This window comes from Microcaecilia unicolor, chromosome 2, assembly GCF_901765095.1.
Source record: "Microcaecilia unicolor chromosome 2, aMicUni1.1, whole genome shotgun sequence".
Lineage (NCBI taxonomy): Eukaryota > Metazoa > Chordata > Amphibia > Gymnophiona > Siphonopidae > Microcaecilia > Microcaecilia unicolor.
This window is the reverse complement of record NC_044032.1, coordinates 183,889,412-183,916,198: the sequence shown is the minus strand read 5'-3', so window position 1 is coordinate 183,916,198 and position 26,787 is coordinate 183,889,412. Positions and strand designations below refer to the sequence as shown.

Genomic DNA, 26,787 nt, shown 5'->3' with positions numbered 1-26,787 from the left:
GAGATCCAAAGCAGCCTTCTTTTTCTCTTATTTTCCTTAATAAAGGTTTGTTGCCCTTACAATATCTCCTCAGTTTTGCCCACTGCTTTCTAACTTCTTCCAGATGTTCCCATCCAGACAGCAATTCCTTGACATTATCTCCCATATGAACAAAGTTAGTTTTTTTTTTATGTCTATAACCTTCACGTTTCTCCTCACCTATCTTAATAGTAAACCACACCATTTAGTGGTAACAGATTGCCAGATGATTACATACTATAACATCAGAAACATTCTCCCCATTAGTAAGCACTAAATCCAGTATTCCCCCTTCCTGCTCGGGTTCCATTATCAGCTGCTAGAGTAGTTCCCCTTTCTCCGAGGACAAGCAGGCTGCTTGTTCTCACGACTGGGGTTGACGTCCGCGGCAGCCCCCACCAACCGGAAGAAGCTTCGCGGGACGGTCGGCACGCAGGCCACGCCCACCGCGCATGCGCGGCCGCCTTCCCGCCCGTGCGCGACCGCTCCCGCCAGTTCCTTTTTTTCCGCGCCTGGAGAGAGTCGTGCTTTGCCGCTCTCTCTACTTCAGCCGCCGGATTCTTGCGATCGCGTATACGCGGATCGCGCTTCGTTAATTTAATTTAATTTCCTTTTATTATCGTTTCTTTTACAAAAAAAAAAAAAAGACTGCGCGTGTGGAGCACGCGCTCTCCTTTTCCCTCGCTTCCAGCGAGGACGCCTCGTTGCGGCCTAGTGGCCGCTCGGTCGGCTAGTTTTTTCGTGGTGTGATTTTAGCCACCATTGCCGACTTTGACTTCGCCGACGCGATTTTTCCGTCGATGTCCTCGAAGGTCCCGAGTGGATTTAAAAAGTGTGGTCGCTGCGGCCGGCCGATCTCGCAGACCGACACCCACGCTTGGTGCCTCCAGTGCCTCGGGCCGGAGCACAATCTCAAGTCGTGCGCGCTGTGTCTCGGTCTCCGGAAACGGACTCAGGTTGCGAGGCAAGTTCTGCGGGACCGTCTTTTTGGAACTTGCGCCGGCCCCTCGACGTCGACCTCGACGGCATCGGTATCGAAGGCCGGATCTTCGGTACCGGTATCGATGGCCGAGACATCGGCACCGATGGCAGCGACCCCAGGAGAACAGGTCCCGTCGGCCCGCCGGTCCGCCGGTGAGAGTGGGGTTGAGAGGCCGCGTGGGCTGTCGGCCCCGGTCACTCCCTCAGCTCGTGAGCCACGGGACCGAACCCTGTCGGACCCGGTACCTCGAGACCGAGGGGGATCGACCTCCTCCTCCTCCATGCCCTCCGGCGCCGGTGACGTGCACCGGAAAAAAGACAAGAAGCGCCGTCACCGGGAGCCCTCGGTGCACCCTGAAGGGGAGTCGACGCCGAAGCGTCATCGCAGAGAGGAGAGATCTCCGTCGGTGGTGGAGGTACCGACGCGTCGGGGTTCCGGCACCTCGGTGCCGTCTCCTGGCCCCCAGCAGCTTCTGGCACCGACACCCTTACCGGCCCCACCGCCTTTCCCGGCAGCGGGCCTGGACGAGTGCCTCAGAGCCATCCTTCCGGGGATCCTGGAAGGGCTGATGCGCCAGGCTGTGCCGGCGTCGGGGGTGCTTGCGCCCCCGGCGCCGATGACTGTGGCGCCGGCGAGCTCTAGCCCGGCGCCGGGGCTGTCGACACCGCCGCCGCTTGCGGTGCCGGTCTCGACCGCCACGCAGGTGGAGTCCCCGTCGACGTCGATGGAGGGAGCTCCGTCCCCGCCGGCGCGGGAGTCCACCGCTCGACGACACCGAGGCCTCGGTGCCTCGACGTCGAGCCGGGCCCGGTACCGGACTCAGCTACATGAGCTCATGTCCGATACCGAGGATGAGGACTCGTGGGGGGAAGAGGAAGACCCGAGATATTTCTCCTCAGAGGAGTCTACGGGCCTTCCCTCGGACCCCACGCCGTCACCGGAGAGGAAGCTCTCACCTCCTGAGAGTCTCTCCTTTGCCTCCTTTGTGCGGGATATGTCTATAAGCATTCCCTTTCCCGTGGTCTCTGTGGAAGAGCCGAGGGCCGAGATGCTCGAGGTCCTCGACTATCCATCACCACCTAGAGAGTCCTCCACGGTACCGCTGCACAATGTCCTGAAGGAGACGCTGCTTCGGAACTGGGTGCGACCACTAACTAACCCCACCATTCCCAAGAAAGCAGAGTCCCAGTACAGGATCCACTCTGACCCAGAGCTCATGCGGCCCCAGTTGCCCCATGACTCAGCGGTCGTGGATTCTGCTCTCAAGAGGGCACGGAGTTCGAGGGATACCGCCTCGGCGCCCCCGGGGCGGGAGTCTCGCACTCTGGACTCATTTGGGAGGAAGGCCTACCAATCCTCCATGCTCGTGACCCGCATCCAATCTTACCTGCTCTATATGAGCATCCACATGCGGACCAATGTGCAACAGCTGGCGGACCTGGTCGATAAGCTCCCGCCGGAGCAGTCCAGGCCATATCAGGAGGTGGTCAGGCAGCTGAAGGCGTGCAGAAAGTTCCTGTCCAGGGGGATTTTTGACACCTGTGACGTGGCATCTCGTGCTGCGGCCCAAGGTATAGTGATGCGCAGGCTCTCATGGCTGCGTGCCTCTGACCTGGACAACCGCACCCAGCAGAGACTGGCTGACGTCCCTTGCCGGGGGGATAATATTTTTGGCGAGAAGGTCGAGCAGATGGTTGACCAACTGCATCAGCGGGAAACCGCTCTCGACAAGCTCTCCCACCGGGCGCCTTCAGCACCCGCCCCCGCGGGCGGGCGTTTTTCCCGGGCTCGGCAGGCTGCACCCTATTCTTTTGCGAAGCGTAGGTACAACCAGCCGGCCCGAAGGCCTCGTCAGGCACAGGGACAGCCCCAGCGCGCTCGTTCCCGTCAACAGCGTGCGCCTAAGCAGCCCCCTGCGCCTCCACAGCAAAAGCCGGGGACGGGCTTTTGACTGGATCCACGGGAACATAGCCGCCCTACAAGTGTCCGTACCGGACGACCTGCCGGTCGGAGGGAGGTTAAAATTCTTTCACCAAAGGTGGCCTCTCATAACCTCCGACCAGTGGGTTCTCCAAATAGTGCGGTGCGGATACGCCCTGAATTTGACCTCCCTGCCTCCAAATTGTCCTCCGGGAGCTCAGTCTTTCAGCTCCCATCACAAGCAGGTACTTGCAGAGGAACTCTCCGCCCTTCTCAGCGCCAATGCGGTCGAGCCCGTACCACCCGGGCAGGAAGGGCAGGGATTCTATTCCAGGTACTTCCTTGTGGAAAAGAAAACAGGGGGGATGCGTCCCATCCTAGACCTGAGAGGCCTGAACAGATTCCTGGTCAAAGAAAAGTTCAGGATGCTTTCCTTGGGCACCCTTCTGCCAATGATTCAGAAAAACGATTGGCTATGTTCCCTGGATTTAAAGGACGCATACACTCACATCCCGATACTGCCAGCTCACAGACAGTATCTCAGATTCCGCCTGGGCGCACGGCACTTTCAGTATTGTGTGCTGCCCTTTGGGCTCGCCTCTGCCCCACGAGTGTTTACAAAGTGCCTCGTGGTGGTAGCGGCCTACCTACGCAAGCTGGGAGTGCACGTGTTCCCATATCTCGACGATTGGCTGGTCAAGAACACCTCGGAGGCAGGAGCCCTCCGGTCCATGCAGTGCACTATTCAGCTTCTGGAGCTGCTGGGGTTTGTGATAAATTACCCAAAGTCCCATCTCCAGCCAACCCAGTCTCTGGAATTCATAGGAGCTCTGCTGAATACCCAGACGGCTCAGGCCTACCTTCCCGAAGCGAGGGCCACCAATCTCCTGGCCCTGGCTTCGCAGACCAGAGCGTCTCAGCAGATCACAGCTCGGCAGATGTTGAGACTTCTGGGTCATATGGCCTCCACAGTTCATGTGACTCCCATGGCTCGTCTTCACATGAGATCTGCTCAATGGACCCTAGCTTCCCAGTGGTTCCAAGCCACCGGGAATCTAGAGGATGTCATCCGCCTCTCCACCAGTTGCCGCACTTCACTGCTCTGGTGGACCATACGGACCAATTTGACCCTGGGACGTCCATTCCAAATTCCGCAGCCCACGAAAGTGCTGACGACGGATGCATCTCGCCTGGGGTGGGGAGCCCATGTCGATGGGCTTCACACCCAGGGTCTGTGGTCCCTCCAGGAAAAGGATCTGCAGATCAACCTCCTGGAGCTCCGAGCGATCTGGAACGCACTGAAGGCTTTCAGAGATCGGCTGTCCTGCCAAATTATCCAAATTCGGACAGACAATCAGGTTGCAATGTATTACGTCAACAAGCAGGGGGGCACCGGATCTCGCCCCCTGTGTCAGGAAGCCGTCGGTATGTGGCGTTGGGCGTGTCGGTTCGGCATGCTTCTCCAAGCCACGTACCTGGCAGGCGTAAACAACAGTCTGGCCGACAGACTGAGCAGAGTCGTGCAACCGCACGAGTGGTCGCTCCATTCCAGAGTGGTACGCAAGATCTTCCGAGAGTGGGGCACCCCCTCGGTGGATCTTTTCGCCTCTCAGACCAACCACAAGCTGCCTCTGTTCTGTTCCAGACTTCAGACACACGGCAGGCTAGCGTCAGATGCCTTTCTCCTTCATTGGGGGACCGGCCTCCTGTATGCTTATCCTCCCATACCTTTGGTGGGGAAGACCTTACTGAAGCTCAAGCAAGACCGCGGCACCATGATTCTGATAGCGCCCTTTTGGCCTCGTCAGATCTGGTTCCCTCTTCTTCTGGAGTTGTCCTCCGAAGAACCGTGGAGATTGGAGTGTTTTCCGACTCTCATTTCGCAGAACGACGGAGCGTTGCTGCACCCCAACCTTCAATCCCTGGCTCTCACGGCCTGGATGTTGAGGGCGTAGACTTTGCTGCGTTGGGTCTGTCTGAGGGTGTCTCCCGGGTCTTGCTTGCCTCTAGGAAGGATTCCACTAAAAAGAGTTACTTTTTCAAGTGGAGGAGGTTTGTCGTTTGGTGTGAGAGCAAGGCCCTAGAACCTCGTTCTTGCCCTGCACAGAACCTGCTTGAATACCTTCTGCACTTATCAGAGTCTGGCCTCAAGACCAACTCAGTAAGGAATCACCTTAGTGCGATTAGTGCTTACCATTATCGTGTGGAAGGTAAAGCCATCTCTGGAGAGCCTTTAGTCGTTCGATTCATGAGAGGCTTGCTTTTGTCAAAGCCCCCTATCAAGCCTCCTACTGTGTCATGGGATCTCAACGTCGTCCTCACCCAGCTGATGAAACCTCCTTTTGAGCCACTGAATACCTGCCATCTGAAGTACTTGACCTGGAAGGTCATTTTCTTGGTGGCAGTTACTTCAGCTCGTAGGGTCAGTGAGCTTCAAGCCCTAGTAGCTCATGCTCCATATACTAAATTTCATCACAACAGAGTAGTGCTCCGCACTCACCCAAAGTTCCTGCCGAAGGTGGTGTCGGAGTTCCATCTTAACCAGTCAATTGTCTTGCCAACATTCTTCCCCAGGCCGCATACCCGCCCTGCTGAACGTCAGTTGCACACATTGGACTGCAAGAGAGCATTGGCCTTCTACTTGGAGCGGACGCAGCCCAACAGACAGTCCGCCCAATTGTTTATTTCTTTCGACCCTAACAGGCTAGGGGTCGCTGTCGGGAAACGCACCATCTCCAATTGGCTAGCAGATTGCATTTCCTTCACTTACGCCCAGGCTGGGCTGACTCTTGAGGGTCATGTCACGGCTCATAGTGTCAGAGCCATGGCAGCGTCGGTGGCCCACTTGAAGTCAGCCACTATTGAAGAGATCTGCAAGGCTGCGACGTGGTCATCTGTCCACACATTCACATCTCATTACTGCCTCCAGCAGGATACCCGACGCGACAGTCGGTTCGGGCAGTCGGTGTTGCAGAATCTGTTTGGGGTGTAAATCCAACTCCACCCTCCAGGACCCGAATTTATTCTGGTCAGGCTGCACTCTCAGTTAGTTGTTCTTCGTAGGTCAATTTCTGTTGTACCCTCGCCGTTGCGAGGTTCAATTGACCTGGGTTATTGTTTTGAGTGAGCCTGAGAGCTAGGGATACCCCAGTCGTGAGAACAAGCAGCCTGCTTGTCCTCGGAGAAAGGGTATGATACATACCTGTAGCAGTTGTTCTCCGAGGACAGCAGGCTGATTGTTCTCACCTACCCTCCCTCCTCCCCTTTGGAGTTGTGTGTTTCATATTTTATTGCTTGTCATTCAACTGGCGGGAGCGGTCGCGCACGGGCGGGAAGGCGGCCGCGCATGCGCGGTGGGCGTGGCCTGCGTGCCGACCGTCCCGCGAAGCTTCTTCCGGTTGGTGGGGGCTGCCGCGGACGTCAACCCCAGTCGTGAGAACAATCAGCCTGCTGTCCTCGGAGAACAACTGCTACAGGTATGTATCATACCCTTTATAGAGTATCCAGGATCTCACTGCATCTAAAAGGATATCCCAGTTAATATCTGGCATATTAAAATCACCTATTATGGAACTTCCCCTTTCACAGCTATATTTTTGAATATCTTCAGTTAAATCTGTCCACTTCTTCTGTCTGTGAAGGAGGCCTGTATATTGCACCAATGTAAATACATTTGCCATTCCCTCCTTCCAGTTTGACTGACAGTTCCTCTTCCTTACTCTTTAGGTCCTGCAATTGTGTGGCTTTAAAATGATCTTTAACACCTACCTTCCTACTCTGTCTTTCCTGAACAGATTATAGCCCGGTATAACTGTATCCCAGTCATGGTTCTGTGTGAAAGCCACTAAATCCATAGTCATCATTTATGCAAGTCCTTATATTTTTCTGAAAATCATAGCTGTAAATCAACAGGCCAATTTTCAGGGGTTTTGGTTCCTAATTTTGGGAGTTAATGGGGTTAATTCTGTAATTTGTTGCCTACCTTTAGGAGGCAGGAAGGTGTGTAAATGGAGGTCATTTACACCTCCTACAGGATAACAGTTAGTGAAAAACTATGTGCCATGATTTGATAATGTAATCTTGGCTGGTGAGCGTGCACAACACATGGGTGGAGTTTGGGCGGAGCGCACATCTGCCTGCATAAATTATAAAATACACAGGTTCCATTATAGAATAGGGTCCTACCACGTGGCCTCAGGTATCTAAGTGAAAGTGTCCACTTATAGAATACCCATTGTGAAGGTAATTGTTTAATAGCGTGCCTATATTTAGGCACCAAGAGGGCACTTATGTGATGCCTATTCTATAAAGCTGGAAAGTAGAATACTAACTTAACAGTTGAGAAACATGCTTATAATTTTGGTGCTATCAATTACACCAGCCATAGAGCTGCTGTTGGTGCTCTTACCTAAATGCCTGAGATACTTGCATAAGTTATATTATTCTACAAGTTAACATGCATATGTTTAAATCCTGCACATGGACAATCTGTTGTTAGTCTGCTAGAATGATGGAAGAACTTACTATGGCTGACGTTGCCCTTTGTATTGGTTCTGTTTTCTAGTGATCTCAAGGACAAGTCACAAATGATTAAGACCATCTGCTGGTTGCAAGGTAGAAGAACCCCAAAGATGTTACCAGAGCAAAAGTTCATTTGTCTGAATGGAGCTCAGATAGTTATAGAATGAATCTGGGTTGATCTCTTCAGCCTTCAATACCACAGGATCGTGATAATCCTGTTGGCACTAAATCTTCTGACAACACCTCTGTTCACTCTGTTGCAGTTAAGTACATCCTCATTGCAGCACAGTGAACCACCAGTGCTGTCTTCCCTTTTTGCCAGTACACAGTAATCTGAACCCTGGAAATCATTAGATGTATAGGTGTCTCAAGGAAAATCAGTGATCTTAGTAATTGTGAACCTTTTCCAAGGTGGTTCATTCCGTTGCTGCTGCAGGCCAGCCTGTCTTCCACATCGGAAACGGTGGACATACTGATCAAGGAGGTAGTCTGTCTTCACAGACTGACTTCTCACTTAATCTGATTGAAGTGCTTGGTTTACCATTCAGTTCTGAGAAAAGTAATGAAGTTTCTGGATATTCAGTTCCACATATCAGTCTACTATTTGTAATCTCTCAGGCAAACTGAGTATGTGGACCAGACCTTGGAACAGTATCCATGGTGCTTCTGCGCCTATCACAGGAAAAATTCAACACAGCTACTGCCTGTGGCCAAATTTATATATAACATTTGGGGAGTAGGGGTGGACCAAAAAAGCCTCATCGGCCGATGGTAGGTTGAAGTAACTTTATTCAGCACCAGATATGTATGTGGGTCACATACATATCTGGTGCTGAATTAAAGTTACTTCATCCTACCATCAGCTGATGAGATTCTTTGGTCTACCCCTACTCTTTTGTACTGTTTTTTGGACTACACATGGGGGTTTTCTCACCCTGATCTGTTGGTTGCTATATAACATTTGGAGCATTCATTCACCAAGTTTCCACCATTCTTTACCATCTACAGCTTTCATCCTCATTTTCATTTTGGAGAAGTCTAAGACTCCAGAGTTCTGGTAGCAATCGACTGGGCTAATGCTTTGCGTGAACCACATATAGAAATATCCAGTAGGAACTAGAAAAAGTAAAGGAGGCCCAGAAAAGATATGCTGAGACAGCGCGAGACTTCCCAGTTTGCAGTAAGAGATTGTCTAGTGGAAATCCAAACGTTTAAGATGTGCTAGACCAATGGGAGAGTTTGAACAGAAGTACATGGGACCTTTTTGTGATCTAAAGAATGAGTTAACCCAGTGGTCTTTCGCATGCAACTCTTAACAAATTTCTTTCTCCATCCAGTACCGTATCCCTTCTGAAACCCTGTAAACAGAACCCCTTCCAGGATCAGTATGCCTCGCATCCACTGCCAGTGAATGGAGAAGGTCAGCAGGAGTACCTTATGGATACCAAATACCTCTGGAGCTGCTTGTATTGCTTTGTGGACTTGGAAGGGTTAAGGCCCAGAGGACTATAGCTGGAAGTCTGCTGACCACATGAATGCTAGAAATCTACTGGTCATGTGACCCCAAGAGGGGATAGATGTGTCTTATCAATAGCAGTATATAAAGAAGTCCTGCACACACCAGTTTTTGGTGGGACTGAGCTGCGTCTACTGCGATTCAAGCGGCTTGTGCTGCTTCAGTGCAAGGTCTTCCCTGCTTGCTTCATGCTTGATTCTGCGCTATCTTTGGTTTCTGTTTCATGCCTGACTCCTGCACTGGAGTTTTCTTCCCTGTGCCTGTGATTCCTATTTCACTTCTGGTTCCTGATCCTTTCTCATTTCTCAACCCTGCCCTAGGCCTAAGCTCTCCATCCACATTCTTGCACGGGGGGGGGGGGGGGGGGGGTACTGACAGGTTTAGATCAGGAAGGTTTCCTTGTCAGGAACCTCCCCTCATTGGGGAAAGGGTTGTCTGACTCTTCATAAAACTCAAATATGAGCAGGGGGATAGTGATTCTCATAGTGGCCTTTTGTTTGATACAAGTTTGGTCTGATGCATCAAGATTTAAAGATCAGATGTCCAGTCATCCCAGCTGTTGTCCAACTCTTGACTTTGCAGAACCCTAAGGACTTTACTTTATCTAGTCTTCAGTCTCTTGCCGTCATAGCTTGAATGTTGAAGGGGAAATAGTATTCTCGTGTGTTTACTCTATTAAAATGTTTCTGATTTCTTGGAAGGATTTCATCAGATGGCCTTATAACTTCAAATGGAAGAAATTTGCTGTCTGTTGTGATTTCAAGCCCCTGTAACCGTTTTACAGTTCCACGCTAAAACTGCATGAATATCTTCTGCCTTTTTCAGAGTCTGGCCTCGAAAACAGCTCTGTTAGATTACATTTAAATGCAATGATGATAAGGAAGATGGTCCTTACTTTTAAGGTTTACTCAGAGTTTTTCATTTGAAGTTTTCTATCCCTCCTCTGCAATGTTTGGGGTTCTCAAGTGGTATCTATACAGCTGATGAAAGCCACCTTTAAAACTTTGGCCTGTTGTGGGTTAAAGTATCTGACGTGGAATGTTGCTTTTGCGGTGGAAGTTATTTCAACATATAATTTATTTATTTATTTATTTGTTGCATTTGTATCCCACATTTTCCCACCTATTTGCAGGCTCAATGTAGCTTACATAGTACCGTTAAGGTGTTTGCCCAGTCGGTTGATAACAAATACAAGGCTATATAGTGATCGAATGAGGTATATGTGGAGGGTCGGAAGGGATGAAGATTGTGTGTTGTCCAGTATGATCATTAGGCATGCTGTGTTTTGGATGAAGAGGTTTACGTAGGATTGTTGGGGTGGGCCTTTTAGAAGAGGTGGGTTTTTAGTGATTTTCTGAAGTTCAGGTGGTCATGGATTGTTTTCACAGCTTTTGGGAGGCAATTCCATAGTTGTGCGCTTATGTAGGAGAAGCCGGATGCATAGGTTGTTTTGTATTTCAGTCCTTTGCAATTTGGGTAGTGTAGGTTTAGGTATGATCTTGTAGACCCGACTCTGTTTCTTATTGGTAGATCTATGAGGTCTATCATGTATCCTGGGACTACGCCATATATGATTTTGTGGACTAGAGTGCAGATTGGGATTGGAGGAAGCATACTTAGATGGATCAATGGCTTCCTAACCGCAAGAGCATACCAAATGATATCTAATTCGAATACATCATCACCATGGAAACCTGAAAGTGGAGTACCCCAGGGATCGCCGCTCTCAAAAACCCTTTTCAACCTAATGATGACACCACTGGCCAAATTGCTATGCAACCAAGGCCTCAATCTTTACATCTATGCAAATGATGTTACGATCTACATCCTGGTCAAGCATGATTTAACAGCGGAGTGGAGGAGTGGCCTAGTGGTTAGGGTGGTGGACTTTGGTCCTGAGGAACTGAGTTCGATTCCCACTTCAGGCACAGGCAGCTCCTTGTGACTCTGGGCAAGTCACTTAACCCTCCATTGCCCCATGTAAGCCGCATTGAGCCTGCCATGAGTGGGAAAGCACGGGGTACAAATGTAAAAAAATAAATAATCACAAATAAAATCAAACACAGCCTCCAAATAATGAACTCGTGGGCGGATGCATTCCAACTAAAGCTCAACACAGTAGAAACATGTCTCATTTTCTCATAACAATATAACACGAACAAACCCACCACTATAAACACCCCAGCCTACACCCTTCCTGTCTCGGATAGCCTGAAAATTCTCGAAGTTACAATTAACCGAAATCTCACACTAGAAAGCCACGCGAAAAATACAACAAAGAAAACGTTCCATTCAATGTGGAAACTCAAAAGAGTAAAACCTTTCTTCCCAAGGGAAATATTCTGCAACCTGGTACAATCAATGGTGCTAAGCCACCTAGATTACTGTAATGCCATTTACGCTGGGTGCAAAGAACAAATCATTAAGAAACTCCAAACAGCCCAAAACACAGCAGCCAGACTAATATTTGGAAAACCGAAATACGAAAGCGCCAAACCCCTAAGAGAAAAATTACACTGGCTCCCACTAAAAGAACGAATTGCGTTCAAAATTTGTACCCTGGTCCATAAAATCATTCACGGTGATGCCCCAGCATATATGTCAGACCAACCAGGAACACAAAAAGGTCAGCATGCACATTCTTGAGTCTCCACTACCCCAGTTGCAAAGGACTTAAATATAAATCAATATATGCATCCAGCTTCTCCTATGGAATGCGCTACCAAATGTCATAAAAACAATGCACGACCTAACAACCTTCCGAAAATTACTAAAGACCAACCTGTTCAAAAAGGCATACCACAATGATCCATCCTAAATACCAGACAACGAAACTCTACCAGAACCAGACAAAACCGAACTCTCTTTACCTGACTTCTTCAATCACTCTGTCACTAATGAACGTTAACGCATTACCACCTTATTTCTCACACCAAAATGAACTGATTATCTAACTTACTCTATCATTTGTGAACTTTAATGCATCACCACTTGTATTTCAAATTCCGGAAATGACGATCGTCATGACGGCATAATGTAAGCCACATTGAGCCTGCAAAATGGTGGGAAAATGTGGGATACAAATGCAACAAATAAATAATAATTTTGAAGATGACCCGTTCTTTGATTGGGAGCCAATGCAATTTTTCTCGAAGGGGTTTGGTACTTTCGAAACGTGTTTTGCTGAATATCAATATGGCTGCTGTATTTTGGGCAGTCTGGAGTTTTTTTGTTAGTTGTTCTTTGCATCTCGTGTAGATTCCGTTACAGTAATCTGCATGAGTTAGGACCATTGATTGTATTAGGTTTCGAAAGGTTTCCCTTGGGAAGAAAGGTTTTAGTCGTTTGAGCTTCCACATTGAATAGAACATTTCTTTATTACAGAGTTTAGTTGGCTCTCAAGAGTAAGGTTGCGGTCGTGTGTGACGCCGAGTATTTTCAAGCTGTCTGATGTAGGGAGAGTGTGTCCTGGGGTAGTTATAGTTGTGGGTTTGTACTTGTTATGTTGAGAAGAGAGGATGAGGCAGTGTGTTTTTTCAGTGTTCAGTTTCAGTTGGAATGAGTTTGCCCAGGAGTCCATAATGTTCAGGTCATCATTGATTTTATTGGTTATTTCTTTCAGGTCATGTCTGAAGGGGATGTAGATTGTAACATTATCTGCGTAAATGAACAGGTTGAGGCCTCAATTGGATAAGGACTGTGCCAGTGGAATCATCATCATGTTGAAGAGTATTGGTGATAATGGTGATCGTTGAGGTACTCCGCATACTGCTTTCCACAGTGGTGATATGTTTGAGTTTGATTTTACTTGATAAGTTCTGATGGTTAGAAAATCTTTAATCCAATTAAGTACATTTCCTTCAATCCCGAAGTGGCTATGTAGTCTTAGTAGTATATTGTGGTTTACCATGTTGAATGCACTCGACATGTCGAACTGGAGGAGTATGCTTTTACCTATGGCTATCTCCTGCTTCAATTTGGCCAGCAGTGTGACTAGTACAGTTTCGGTACTATGGTGGGAGCGAAATCCTGATTGTGAATTATGTAGTATTGAGAACTTGTCCAGGTATTCCTTGAGCTGTTTAGTCACCAGACTCTCCATCATTTTTACTACTAGTGGGATAGACGCAACTGGGCGGTAGTTGGTGAGATCGTTTGTGCTTTTCGTGGCGTCTTTTGGTATTGGGGTGAGTAGGATGTTGTCGTATTCCTCGGGGAAGAAACCTTGTTGTAACATGAAATTTAGATGGGATGTGAGGTCTGCTATGAAGCTATGACTTTTATGACTAAGAGTCAGTGAGCTCCAAAATACTAATTCATTCACTTTATTCTAAAATTCTTTATAATATGGCAGTTTTACACATTTGGCTCAATCATTTTTCCAGTCTTCATCTCAAGGCCACATTCCGGTGAAAGTGAATGAACCCTTCACATTTCTTCTATTTGGCGTCACCTTAGAAAGTCCACCAGCTTTTTGTGTCCCAACAAGTTTGAAATTGTAGTGTTGAAGAGCACTTAATCTTATAGCAGCTTGCATATCCTTTATGTGTGCCTAAAAATGACATATCAGGGCCCATAATATCTGGGGCAGTACTAATGTAGAGGGCCTCAGATGAAACAACAATGCAGAACCAAATTGCAGGGTACAATTTGTAACTTCATTCCGACTCCTAAAACAGGCATTCGCCAAAACGCAGGTCGTGTCAGGTCTTTGAATAGAACTTTGAAATAATTGCTTTCTCTGCAATTTGGCTCCACCTTGTTGTTTCATCTGAGGACCTCTAAACTAGTACTGCTCCACGTTCATTTGTGTTTCTGTTTCCCTCTGATCTGCTCGGTTTCCATAATATCTGGGCCATGGCTGTGTTAGTAGTTCTTATCATGTTGGGGTTCTCAACCTACTCCTCGGGACACACCTAGCCAGTCCGGCTTTCATGAATTTTCATGAGATAGATTTGCATATAATAAAGGCAGTGCATGCAAATATAGCTCATGTGTATTCACTTGTGGGTATCCTGAAAATCAGACTGGCTAGGTGTGTCCCGAGGACTAGGTTGAGAACACCTGCTCTATAGTAGATTTGTAGGGCTGTGATAGGAAGTTCAGTCCACATGTTTTTCCCATTACTAGTTGGGTACTGACTTATAATACAACAGCAGGTTTTGGAAGTTTGTTCTCCAGAGGGATCGCCCTGTTGGAAGGCAGCTGAAGTATTTTTGGATACTGAGGAACAGCTGTAGAATAAATCATTTTTGAGATCCTTACAAATTGGCCATGTAGGAGAATTTTTGTGCTCACTCAAAACTCGTCTTTGAGTGTTAAATCCAAACTCCTGTACCCCTGAGAGCTCATTTAGATTATACAGAAAAATATTTTTATGAATTTCTCTATCTGGATGTTATTTAGTAGGATTTGTTACTCTTTTTGAAGAAAGTCACACAAGGCAGTGTACAGTAAGAATAAGCCAAACATAAGCAATAGACAATTAGAGCAATAAACATTCAAATAACAATACACATTATAGCATTTAGTATGCTAATTACAATGTCGACACAATACACATTAAAATATCATAATAGACAGCATCATAGTGTGTAAGCGGAGGGGGAGCATATAGACAGACAAGATAGTGATATCTACCATTAAAATGATTGTCTTACCACGTCTTCTATATTTGTTTCAAGTACTTCCTTTGGCTATTCCACGAAAGGATTTGCAGTTTCTTCAAAATAGCATTTTTCAGTTCATTTGGAGAGACAGAAAGCCTAGACTATCGAAATGGGTTCTGTTTCGGGATTCTACTCCCGTTTGTCATAACGCTTTGTTTCCTCCTGCATTGGTGCCCTTGCCATATAGGGTGTGGTATCAATGTAGGTTAGCATGCCGGGGCCAGATATATGATGTTGATACCTTGGTTTCTTTTGTTGCTTTGGCCAGAGATTATAACCTTCCACAATCTCATCAATATGCTTATTTAGATTTTGGTATATTTTTTGTGAAATAAAAAGTATAGGTCTTGTTTGGTGGGTAATTTTACTTTTTTAGCAGTATGTGAGGATTTTCATTACACAAAGTTTTTGGTGAGTACACTCTATGGTTATCTCAGGGACCTTGGGTCTACAGATTTATCTCACAGACAAATGGGAACTGGAACTTGGGGTGACTTACGATCCTGAGGAATTGGATATGATGGATCAAACCCTTGCTAAGGCGGCAATTGCATCTAATGTAAAGGAAAATAATGTTAAAATTCTGTATAGATGATATTTAATTCTAGTACGTATTATCTAGTAGTAGATCTGGCAGGATTCTTTATCCTACTCTTTATGCTGAGGCTGCTTGGCTTCCTAGAGATTACCTGAGCAAACAGGGGCAGACACTTTCTCCTCTGTGCATCAGGAAGTTCGCCTTCCAGTCTGTTTACTGAATAGACTCCCTGAGCCCGTTCGCCGGGCCCCCTCCCTGCCCATCTTCGGATCCTTGCTCGAGGCCCGCCTCTTCGGTGTCGCCTTCGGCACCTAACCACCATACCTCTGTTCATGAAATCTGGACCGCCCCAGCTTGGCGTTTCGTCCTTTAGATTGTAAGCTCCTTTGAGCAGGGACTGTCCTTCTTTATTAAATTGTACAGCGCTGCGTAACCCTAGTAGCGCTCTAGAAATGTTAAGTAGTAGTAGTATTAATCATTGGTATCCTCATGACAGTTCCCTATGCTGGCGGATCTGTAGTTCTTCAGATATAATGGGTCATATTTGGCGGTCCTATCTGAGGGCTATGGCATCTTGAAAGAGTATTTATTTTCAAATTATTTGGATTACTGGACTGAAGATTCCATGGGGCCTTGGTATATTTTTATTTGATAGGTCTACCCCAGGTCTGCGTAAAGCTCGGACTAGTTTGGTTCGTCATTTGTTACATGTGGCAAAGTTGGTTTTGGTTGATTTAGGATACATCTGTTCGTCTGTGGCATCGTAAATTGTACCATATTTATAGAATGAAAAGGTTGACAGCTGAACAGCTAAGTGTTAGAAAGTGAAGGGATATTTGGGGTAAACTGTATAATCTGACTTTCTTGGGATGATTGAGGTCTTCCATTCCACCTCTTTATAGGGGTGCTTGTCTTCTGTGGTCTCCTCTCTTCTTGAGGGGGGGGGGTATGGGGGAGGGGGCTGTGTTTATTTACTGGGTGGTGTTATGAAAATGATTAAAAATGAGAATTTCTCTTTGGATGCTTTGATTTCTGCTTTTGTACTACTTGTTTATATTTTGTGGATATCTTTAATAAAGACTTCTGTTTAAAATAAAAAAAAAATAGAGTAACAGGAGTTAGAAGAAATAAAGGTATTAGCTTAATGGAAAAATAGAATATTAAATCAGAAAAGGTTCAGGAAAATGATTTAGCTTTATCTTCTCCACCAACACTTAAGGAAAAAGTAATCTGCCAAAAGCTTTTGGCTGATTTAAATCTTGGTTGTTTGCTGTATTCCTTGACTTACATGAATATAGGCCTTATATAGGGAGTCTCATGTTTGGGTGATCAGTGTGTTTACTTGTAATAATGTTATTTTAAAGACCGTTGATCTCAGGTCTCACACATTCTCCTTCTTTTTTTAAGTCGAGCTCCGTGTGAACATAAGAACTGCTGCATATACCTGAAAGTATTAACCAATAATTTTTCAGAAATTTTAGAAAATGTCACCCACATGTATGATTGGCAAGCAGCTGTCTTTGGAGAATAAGCACATCACTTGGGGCCTTTTTACTAAAACACACAAAAATTTGCAGCTAATGAAGCTTAAAGTGGGAAATTCCAGTTTAGCACTTCCTTTATTTACCTGGTCATGCGCTAATATTACAAAGCAAGAAAAGCGCCAGGAGCCTTCAAAACTGGAACGTGTCCTTTAATCCGTGGGATAGATTGATGCTATATGCCATTGACCTGACACGGGCCGTGTTTCGGTACTCAGTGCCTGCATCAGGGGTCCACATACAAATTTAAACATATATGAACATTAAAAGTTATAAACAATATTCAAAAGAAATAAATGGTAAATACTGAAATTAATAAAAACATTGGTGAGTAAAAAAATACAAAAAAAACACCTAAAGACAGAAAACTAATAGTGAGATTAGACAAAAATATGTGTGCTGACCAGTAATATTCTAAGGAAAGGGGGAGTAGGAGGAGTAGGCTCTTGAACAACACTAGTAGGTGACGTAGATTAGGAACAATCTCTTTATTTAAATATACACTTTATTTAAATATACAGTCGAGTGTATATTTAAATAAAGAGATTGTTCCTAATCTACGTCGCCTACTAGTGTTGTTCAAGAGCCTACTCCTCCTACTCCTCCTACTCCCCCTTTCCTCAGATTCTACTTTTCGTAGGAATTTGTGTACCTCCACCCTTGTGGTGGTTTGGCTTGCCAGTAATATTCTAAAACATGCATGCTTGAACCAAGTGAAATTGTTCAGATCACAATGTGAATACAGTTACAGTCATGAAGCTAACAAATAATCATAGCCGTCAAAAAGAGATAGTGATTATTCACTAATATGCAAAAGTTATGATCAATGAATTATAAGACAACTTAACCAACTTTCGCAAAACTTTGAAGACATTTCTCTTCAACAAAGCCTAAAAAAAAATAATCCTTGATGAATCAAACTACAAATCTTTGAAGACATTTCTCTTCAACATAGCCTACAAAAACAATCCTTGATGAATCATACTACTCCATACATCACCCAAACGCTATAAACACTTCGACACGACCTTACCCATTATCTTCTAATTAATTCCTCTTTTACTTCCAATTCATTACCGACTGTATCTAACACTATGTAACGATCATACCAAATTAACACCCTGTAAGCCACATTGAGCCTGCAAAAAGGTGGGATAATGTGGGGTACAAATGCAATAAATAAAGAGAAACTAGGATGAATGTGATTTTGGAGCTAACGGATAATCATAACCGTAAAAAAGAAATAGTGATTGGTCACTAATCGTGCAAACGTTGAGAACAGTGAAGCATAAACGGGGTAAAGATGTGATATATGCTGAGCTTCACTATAGCTTACCATACAACAATACTTTCAAGAATGAACAAGCCCACCATTGGACTCGAAAAGATAATAGTTGACCTTAAAAATTAACGATCTGAAAGTTAGCAAAACTTGTGAAGCTTACTATTAACAGTATATCCGCACAAAAACACAGACGAATCCATTATTCACATAAGAATCACAAAAGATAAAACACACACTTGGGCGTCCTTCTCTTTCGATTATGCCCCTATCTTCCGACACATTGTAGACCCCTGATGCAGGCACTGAGTGCCGAAACTCGGCCGTGTCGGGTCAATGATGTACAGCATTGATCTATCCCAGTGATTAAAGGACATGTTCCAATTTTGAAGGCTTCTGGTGCTTTTCTTGCTTTCTATTATTTGCTTGTACTTTGAATCCCTCTCTGTTTTTTCATGCGCTAATGCTGCCATTAGCACATGAGACCTGCAAAAACGTAATACAGGAGCACTTACTACATAACTTGTTAATCATAACATCTTAGCTGGTTAATGCAAACCACACCCATTCTCTTCTCATGCCACACCCCTCCCAAAAATATTTTGTAAAAATTCTTACCGCATGGTTTATTGTGTGCAGACGGGCAAAATACCACAAAGTGCTTTAATGCATTTGTGCAGTAACCTGTTCTCACGCATTATCTGCGCATTAAGAGATTGGCATCCTTTTAATAAAAGGGTCCTAAATTTTGTATTGCTTTCACAGCTCACATTACGACCTATACCAACCTCTCCTCCTCCCCCATTCTCTATTTCTGCGGATAACACTCTCATCCTTCCTGTCTCATCATCTCGTATCCTTGGGGTCATCTTCGACTCCTCCCTCTCCTTCTCTGCACATATTCAGCAGACTGCTAAAACCTGTCATTTCTTTCTCTATAATATCACCAAAATTCGCTCTTTCCTTTCTGAGCTCATTACCAGAACCCTCATCCACACTCTTATCACCTCTCGCTTAGACTATTGCAACTTGCTTCTCACAGGTCTCCCACTTAGTCATCTCTCTCCTCTTCAATCTGTTCAAAATTCTGCTGCACGACTAATATTCCGCCAGTGTCGTTATTCTCATATTAGCCCTCTCCTCAAGTCACTTCACTGGCTTCCTATCCATTTCCGCATACAGTTCAAACTCCTCTTATTGACCTATAAGTGCATTCACTCTGCAGCTCCTCAATACCTCTCCACTCTCATCTCTCCCTACATTCCTCCCCGGGAACTCCGTTCACTGGGTAAATCTCTCTTATCTGCACCCTTCTCCTCCACTGCTAACTCCAGACTCCGTTCCTTTTATCTTGCTGCACTATGTGCGTGGAATAGACTTCCTGAGCCAGTACGTCAAACTCCATCTCTGACTGTCTTCAAATCTATTCTAAAAGCCCACCTTTTTGATGCTGCTTTTAACTCCTAACCCTCATTCACATGTTCAGAACCCTTATTTTATCATCCTCACTTTAATATTCCCTTATCTCTTGTTTGTCCTGTTTGTCTGTCCTAATTAGATTGTAAGCTCTGTCGAGCAGGGACTGTCTGTTTATGTTCAAGTGTACAGCGCTGCGTACATCTAGTAGAGCTATAGAAATGATAAGTAGTAGTAGTAGTAATACTGATTGCAGTTCAGCTTTAAAAGATTGTAATCTGAAATGTCTATTTGAGTGTGCAGTTGTCTAAACAAGCTATAAAATAAACTACTGATTGTTCTTTAAGGTAGCAGAGTACAGCATTTTAGAAGAACAGCTACAGAAGACGCTGGCAGACTTGGAAAAACGTGAACGTCAGCTTGTCAGTGCTGAAGCAGAGGTAAGGGTCCAATAGAGATTTTAGAAGAAACCATTTAATTTTTTTTGGTAATTATTAGCTATGGTTTTGCTGTGGTCTCTCTTGGCTTTGAGGGGAAAAGAAACCCAGAGAATTACTGAGATGGGAACAGAAGAAATACTGTGAAGGCCCCTATTTGAAAATACTAATCTTGAGTTATTCCAGTTTTTAATTTGAACTTAATGACCCATACAATATAGGTGTTCATGTAAGAAATTCATGAGTTTTACATCTGCTCAGTGTGGAAGCAAATTGCTGAAATGCAGTGACAGTCTTAAAATATTCTTAAAGTGAAAATGGCCCGCACACAGTAGTCATGATTTGTACTAAACTGTTTTTTTCCCCCAGTTGCCACAAGAAATCAGCTATTTTTAAAATATAAAGTTTCTTTAAACTCTAAGGTTTGGTATTCTAGTTATATAGGAGAAGATGTCTCGGACACTAAGGCTCTTTTTCATTTAGTTATAACCTTGACAGATACATCTCAATTTTCTTGTCCAACAATGAATAATGTTCCTACTTCCTCACAACTGGCTTATTTTCAGTTTAAAATAAGTAATGGTAGAGTATGGTTTCTAAATAATGAGATTCCTAATGATATTATAACCTCTGAAAAGCAGATAGGTACTTCAGTAAATCGAACTTGGTCAGCATTTCCTTCTGTTGACTGGTCTGCTTTTAATTCTTTGTATTTGAAATATTCTAAGGCTTCTTGTGTTTTGGATGTGTCCACCTTATTTGATGGCTTCCCCTCCATCAGGTTTTTTTTTTTAGTTATGTTGATTAAATGGCTACAGTATAAACTTTCAGTTGGGCATTTTCCAGATGGTTTGAGAGAGATAATAATCACCCCAATTCTTAAAGATCATAAATAAGTATGTGAAATATGCTTAAATTATAGAACAGTGGCATTTATTTCATTGTTTTCAAAGATATTGGTGGGATTGGTTTGCATGCAATTGAATGAGTATTTATTGAAATATGTTTTGCTTTACTCCCAATCAGGATTTAGCACTTGGCACAGTACAGAGTTGGTATTGGTGTCTATTTTAGAGAAAGCTAGTTCTCTGTTATGTAAAAATTATAATGTTCTCATTCTTCAGTTTGATTTCTCATCTCATTTTGACTTGGTGGACCATGATATTTTACTCATTGAATTAGAGAGGATTGGGATAACAGCTAAAGTTTTGAACTGATTTAGGGGTTTTTGGTCCACCAGATCATATAAAGTAGAATGGAGCTTTTTCAGAGAGTTGGTCAAACCTATGTGGTGTTCCACAAGGGCTGCCTCTTTCACCAACACACTTAAATGTATTCTTACATATGTTAGGAAGTTCATTAGCAGATAAAGGATTTTTCATGCATAGATATGCAGATGATATCACCATCCTTATGCCAATTACACCATTACACCAAGAGGGGCATAATCGAATGCGAACGCCCATCTCCATGGGTGCCTATATCTGTGGGCGCCTATTTCCGTGAATGGGACAACTCGTATTTTCGAAAAGAGATGGGCGCCAATCTTTTTTTTTTTTTGATAATACGGGTTGTTTGAGTCAGATGCCTAGGAGTTGTCCGTTTTTCAGCTTGGCGCTATCGGTTTTCAGCAATAATGGAAACCGTAGGCGCCCATCTCAAAAACGAACAAATCCAAGGCATTGGGTCATGGGAGGGGCCAGGATTCGTAGTGCACTGGTCCCCCTCACATGCCAGGACATCAACTGGGCACCCTAGGGGGCACTTTTACAAATTAACAAAAAACAGTAAAAGAGCTCCCAGGTGCATAGCACCCTTCCCTTGTGTGCTGAGCCCCCCAAATCCCCCGAAAACCCACTGCCCACAAGTCTACACCATTACCATAGCCCTAAGGGGAGAAGGGGGGCACCTACATGTGGGTACAGTGGGTTTTGAGGGGTTTTGGAGGGCTCAGCATTAACCAGCACAAGTGTAACAGGTAGGGGGGGATGGGCCTGGGTCCGCCTGGCTGAAGTCCACTGCACCCACTAGCAACTGCTCCAGGGACCTGCATACTGCTGTGATGGAGCTGGGTATGACATTTGAGGCTGACATACAGGCTGGGAAAAAAAGTTGTTAAAGTTCTTTTTTTTTTTTTTTTTTGGTGGGAGGGGGTTAGTGACCACTGGGGGAGTCAGGGGAGGTCATCCCCCATTCCCTCCAGTGGTCATCTGGTCATTTAGGGCACTTTTTTGGGACTTGTTCGTGAAAAAAAAGGGTCCAAAAAAAGTGACCTAAATTCTCGCTAAAAACGGCTATTTTTTTTCCGTTATCGGCGAAAGCCGCCCGTTTTTGTTCGGCCTATAACCACACCCCAGTCCCGCCTTCACCACGCCTCCGACACGCCCCCGTCAACTTTGACCGTTTCCGCGACGGAGTGCAGTCGAAGATGCCCACAATCGGCTTTCGATTATACCGATTTGGCCGCCCACGGGAGAAAGACGTCCATCTCCCGATTTGGGTCGAAATATGGCGGCAATGGTCTCTAATTGTTTTTATACCTCACACTAACATTATCTGCTTTTGTCTCACCTAGAATGTAAACCACACTGAACCCTGGAAAGGGATATTAGCAGTATACAACAATTGAGTTGATTTGAATTTTAGACTCACTGGATTGTATATATGCATCTTTTCAGTGTTGTATGTCTGTAGTTGGCACTTGGTTGTTAAACTATACGCTCAAACTAGATTCTGAGAAAAGGAAGTTTTTGCTTCTGGATAATAATCCTGATCCATTAATCGATCCTATTATTGTAGACCAAGTTAAATATTCTTTTTCTCCTGTTAAAATATAGGAAATTCTTTTAGAGCAATTTCTTTCGCAAGAATTACAAGTTTATTCCATGGTTAAGAGTTCCTTCTTTCTCATGAGGAATTTGAGAAGAATTAGAAACTTATTTGAAACTGAACAATTTTAATTACTTGTTTAAGCTTTACTGTTGTCAAAATTAGATTAAGTAACATAGTAAGTGACGGCAGATAAAGAACTGATATCTCACCTTGCATCCAAACCAAAGTTTCAGCGTGCTTGTCTGACATTGCTGCCTGGATGTCTCAACGCCACCTGAAATTAAATATGACCAAAACCGAGCTTCTCATTTTCCCCCCCAAACCCACCTCCCCGCTCCCCCCGTTTTCTATTTCTGTTGATGGCTCTCTCATTCTCCCTGTCTCCTCAGCTCGAAACCTTGGGGTCATCTTTGACTCTTCTCTCTCCTTCTCTGCTCATATCCAGCAGATTGCCAAGACCTGTCGTTTCTTTCTTTACAACATCCGTAAAATCCGCCCCTTTCTTTCCGAGCACTCTACCAAAACCCTCATCCACACCCTTGTCACCTCTCATTTAGACTACTGCAATCTGCTTTTTGCTGGCCTCCCACTTAGTCACCTCTCCCCTCTCCAGTCGGTTCAAAACTCTGCTGCCCGTCTCATCTTCCGCCAGGGTCGCTTTACTCATACTACCCCTCTCCTCAAGACCCTTCACTGGCTCCCTATCCGTTTTCGCATCCTGTTCAAACTTCTTCTACTAACCTATAAATGTACTCACTCTGCTGCTCCCCAGTATCTCTCCACACTCGTCCATCCCTACACCCCTTCCCGTGCACTCCGCTCCATGGATAAATCCTTCTTATCTGTTCCCTTCTCCACTACTGCCAACTCCAGACTTCGCGCCTTTTGTCTCGCTGCACCCTACGCCTGGAATAAACTTCCTGAGCCCCTACGTCTTGCCCCATCCTTGGCCACCTTTAAATCTAGACTGAAAGCCCACCTCTTTAACATTGCTTTTGACTCGTAACCACTCGCCTCCACCTACCCTCCTCGCTTCCTTCCCGTTCACATTAATTGATTTGATTTGCTTACTTTATTTATTTTTTGTCTATTAGATTGTAAGCTCTTTGAGCAGGGACTGTCTTTCTTCTATGTTTGTGCAGCGCTGCGCATGCTTTGTAGCGCTATAGAAATGCTAAATAGTAGTAGTAGTAATTTTTCCTTTCTGCATACTCTAATCCACATTTTCATCATCTCAAGACTAGACTATTTTAATACTGTTTATGCCAGTATTTCTCAGGTTCAACTTTGGCGACTTCAAACTCTGCAAAATTTGGCATTATGCCTCTTACGCTAGTCAAAGAAACATTTACATTTTTATATTTATATTGGCACTTAAACCTCGCAAGATCCCCAAAGGAGCTCTCTGCAGTTTACAATAAGATGAAAGTATAAGGTATTCCTTGCGAGCTTCACAATTTGAAAATGCTTTACATTACTTACTAAACAATTGAAAATGATATGTTTTAAGAGCTTTCTTAAATCATTTAGTCTGACTTAATATTCTAATATTCAAAGGTAAAGAATTCTACCATTTTCCAAACTGAAAGGAAAATAATCCATCAAAAACAGAGCTATCAATAACACTTTTAGAAAATATAAATATACAATTAGACAAACCAAAAGATCATATTACAAATCCAAAATAGGACCAGATTATAAAGACACACATAAATTATTCCAACTTGTGCACAAACTTCTTGACACCTCACCAGTTACCACAACTAGCACAGATACCCCATAAGCAGATGATCTGGCTATTTACTTCAACGAGAAAATTTTAAAACTATGATCTACCTTACCACTTAACACCACTAACCATGAAACATTTATTAATTGTTTGGACCCAACCAGCGATGGATATCCAGCGGACTGAATCTGGACAAAATGTGATCTACTGGAGGAGGAAACCGTCACCCAAACGATCAACAGATTCGCCAAGTCCCACTGCAAACTACACTCATGCCCCAGTTATCTAATAAAGTCTGCCCCTCAACGTTTCATAACAGATCTTAGGTTTCATGCTCCAACATGGATTCTTCCCTATGGATAAAGGAAATATTTTACTCACTCCAATACCTAAAGACCTATAAAAAAAATTAAATGATATAACTACCTACCGCCCGGTAGCATCCATCCCTCTTGTAGTTAAGTTAATGGAAAGTTTAGTTACCAAACAACTTACCGATTACTTAAACAAGTGGAGGAGTGGCCTAGTGGTTAGGGTGGTGGACCTTGGTCCTGGGGAACTGAGGAACTGAGTTCGATTCCCACTTCAGCCACAGGCAGCTCCTTGTGACTCTGGGCAAGTCACTTAACCCTCCGTTGCCCATGTAAGCCGCATTGAGCCTGCCATGAGTGGGAAAGCACGGGGTACAAATGTAAAAAAATAAATAAATAATCACAAATAAAATCAAACACAGCCTCCAAATAATGAACTCGTGGGCGGATGCATTGATTCTCCAAAAGGTTTATATTCCTAAAACTATGAATTTTGTTTTTTCAACGGAACATAGAGGTCTGTTCATTTTAAATTCTAAAACCGTATTCAATGTTATTATTGATTTCTGATAGAGAATTTGAAAATGCAATCGCTACTGTAACCTCATCTGCATATGTGTTAAAAGCCATTTTTATCAAAAAGGACAGCTAATTGGGACATCAAGACATTAAAAAGAATGGAAGAAAGTGGGGATCCCCGAGGAACTCCACAATCTGTAATCTAATAGGAAGAAAAATCATCCATTTTCTTTACCTGATAAGATTGAAACTTAAGAAACCCTTCCATCCATCTAAGAACAACATCACCTATTCCATAAAAATTCAACAGTGGTAGCAAAATGTCATGATCCATGAAATCAAAAGAAGCAGACATATCAAATTACATTATCAACAAATCTATTTCCCCTACTTATTTCACTTCTAGCATAGGCTAATAAAGAAGTTACACAATTTCAAGACTAGAAAATCTTCTAAAACATGACTGGGAGTCTGGAAGAATATAATGATATTCTAAATATTCCGTCAATTGTTTTGCTACTAAAGACTCTACTAATTTAGTTAATAAAGGTATAGATACAATTGGAAATTGGTTAGTTACATCAGACAATGAGAGTTTCAAATTTTTAGGTACAGGTGTTTAATATTATTCTACCCATCTCCCTAGTAAATAGTCCCTAGACAAAATGTCCTTAGTACATTTTTGTAAATACTTAAAAAAACAAAACTGATGAAGGGCATTTCAATAGATTATTAGGGCAATTATCCAAAGCACAATATGAAGAAGACAACTTGCGCAAAAGAGGGATCAACTCTGTTTCCTTGGTATCCTAAATGATAGCCATATTCTATCAGAGATTACTCCTCCTAAATTCCCGATGCTATAATCCTCATATGTATGAGTGCCAATCTCCAGATGTTGTAAAAGTTCTTAATTTCTCTATCTTAGGGGTTTGTTTACTAAGGCACGTTAAATGCTAATGCACCTATACGTTTCTATGGGCACGTTAGCGTTTTATGCGCATAAACCATTTACTCGCGTTAAAAAACACTAACGCGTCTATAGCGCACCTTAGTAAACATAGGCATTAGTCCTAAAATACATTACCAAATCATTGACTGATGGAATATGAAAGTGGTCCTCCAATATATGCAAAGATGACACCAGTTTATTAAAGATTTGATATAACTTTTTCGTATCAAGCATATTTTCTTCCACTATTGATGAATAATGCAATCTTTATACTTGCCTAATTTGCCATTTATAACTATTAATATGTTTTTGCCAATTTTCCTTATCTATATCTAAAATAGTAATATTCCATTTCCTTTCCAGGCGCCTACATTCCTTTTTTAAGTTGAGTAATTCTAATGTGTACCATACAGGATGCTTACTTCGATTTATAGATATTTGGAGCAATCTCTTCTAAAATTAGCAAGCTGTCCTGATTACAACTCTCAAAAGAGATTTCACCCTTATCCAATCTCAACTGTAATATATCATCAATTTTGGACCAAAATTCCTTTTCATCAAGTTTTCCCCGACTCTTAGCTCTTTGGGTTTATTTTTTAAGTAA

The 26,787-nt window shown here is 43.9% G+C and overlaps 1 protein-coding gene across 1 annotated transcript in view; it reads left to right on the top strand.

Moving 5' to 3' along the window:
- Positions 1-26,787, top strand: part of CEP120 (centrosomal protein 120) — a 410,430-nt gene that overhangs the window by 231,656 nt on the left and 151,987 nt on the right. The window contains 1 exon segment of the mRNA XM_030193546.1: positions 19,751-19,843. Coding sequence (XP_030049406.1) covers positions 19,751-19,843 — 93 coding nt within the window.